Below are 1,496 nucleotides of genomic sequence, written 5' to 3'. Positions count from 1 at the left end.
GTAAATTCAAGGCCAGTAAATGGATCCGATGGCAGTCGACCCCACTTCGCCTCCACTTCAGAATGCTTGTCGATAGTTGATTGATCTACAATTTTGCCAGACGGAAGCACGGTAGGAAAAATCTAACAAATACAGCCAAGTTTATTTGTGATAAAATTACGCTTAAAAAAATACTTACCATTAGCTCCCACGTGATTTCATCAAGGAACTCTTCGGGTATTTTCAGGGTAGAGTAATCATTTAGCTCCGGTACGCTACGTGAGGGCGAGCGCTGACCCCGACCTTGCTGTGTGCGAAAACCCTGTGGGTTTACAATTTCACTCCAGATGGTTTTAACTAGCTCTCGATCTGCTTTCTCTAACAATCGCGACGGCAGGCCCCATACTTCTATTTTACGCAGAACTGGTGGACTTCGCTTAGTAGCACAAACTATAACTTTGAGACTGCTGGCATTTGAAAGTAAACGATGTGCTGTCTTAAAGAAGAATGCCTTAACGCTTTGTGCTTGATTAGCAGCACTTTCTGCATTGCTACGAGAATTATAGTCGCTTTGATAGCAAAAAGTTACCGAGTCCACGCCCTCAGCAAGGTCACGCGCATAAGCAACACGTTCCCAAATGCCCTCGAACTTACCGTGAAGCTCAATGGCCGTCGACCGTAAAGACCCATTGCTATTCCACAGCTTGATGACCTTCACTTCAACAGCTTTGGGGAAGTCGAAAACAATTTCAACTGGCGGCTTGGTGACGGCATATGCCATGAAACCGCGTGACAGCTGCTCAGCGTCATCTGCAATTAAGTTATTCGCAGAATAACCATCCTCACATAGCGCTTCGCACTCTACAGAGGGTTTAAGCTTCGAATTGAGAAAATTAATCAAGCTCATTTAGCAAAATTTTTAGTCAGTCAAAATGTTTGATCAAGTACGGCGATTTTTCACGTAATTAGCCTTATGAGTTATAAGATGGCGTCTACAACTGTAGTCACCGTGCTATTTCACTTCAATAAACGATTCCTTTTTTCCACAGCTTTTACAATGCGTAATCAATTTTTTTAGTTTCAAAATCAATAAAGGAACGCAAAAGAACACAAATGTTTAGTAAGAAAGAAATAATCCAAACAATTTATGATACCACACACAGCGTCGTTAAAATTTATGCTGTAAGCAGTTGGTGCTAAACTTAACTCGGCTTGTCAGGTGCTATTAGGTTCATTCCTTATCTTTTTGGACTAAAATCTGAAAAGTGTCAAAATGCCAGAGCGTAAGCAAAATGCGCTCACTAAAAGAGAGTAACAGGAAAAGTAAAGGAACGCAAAAAACCAAATTTTTAGTCCAAAGAATGGCAACAACAAAACTAACGTCAAATAAGCACAGAAATGTATGTACAAAACACATTCACACATGCACAAGCAAAATAAATACTTGCTATATCAATTATTTTTTGCCTTCTTCCAATTTCAATTCATTTCTTTTACTTTTTAGATTATTCTCACTT

General features: G+C 40.0%; 2 protein-coding genes across 3 annotated transcripts in view; both read right to left on the bottom strand.

The window, feature by feature from the left end:
* LOC118743544 (zinc carboxypeptidase-like) overlaps positions 1-1,496 on the bottom strand; it is a 95,236-nt gene that overhangs the window by 32,660 nt on the left and 61,080 nt on the right. The gene's annotated exons all lie outside the window — the stretch shown is intronic.
* LOC118743545 (RING finger protein 37-like) lies at positions 6-1,175 on the bottom strand (the record flags this gene model as incomplete). Its single annotated transcript, XM_036476308.1, has 2 exons — positions 179-1,175; positions 6-122 (listed from the first exon to the last, which is right to left on the bottom strand). Coding segments are annotated over exons 1-2 (825 nt in total), but the record flags the coding sequence as incomplete, so codon positions are not given.

Source organism: Rhagoletis pomonella, unplaced genomic scaffold (assembly GCF_013731165.1).
Source record: "Rhagoletis pomonella isolate Grant_MI unplaced genomic scaffold, Rhpom_1.0 Rhpom_scaffold_00007, whole genome shotgun sequence".
Taxonomy (NCBI): domain Eukaryota; kingdom Metazoa; phylum Arthropoda; class Insecta; order Diptera; family Tephritidae; genus Rhagoletis; species Rhagoletis pomonella.
The sequence above is the reverse complement of the archived record's forward strand: the minus strand, read 5'-3'. Positions and strand labels throughout refer to the sequence as shown.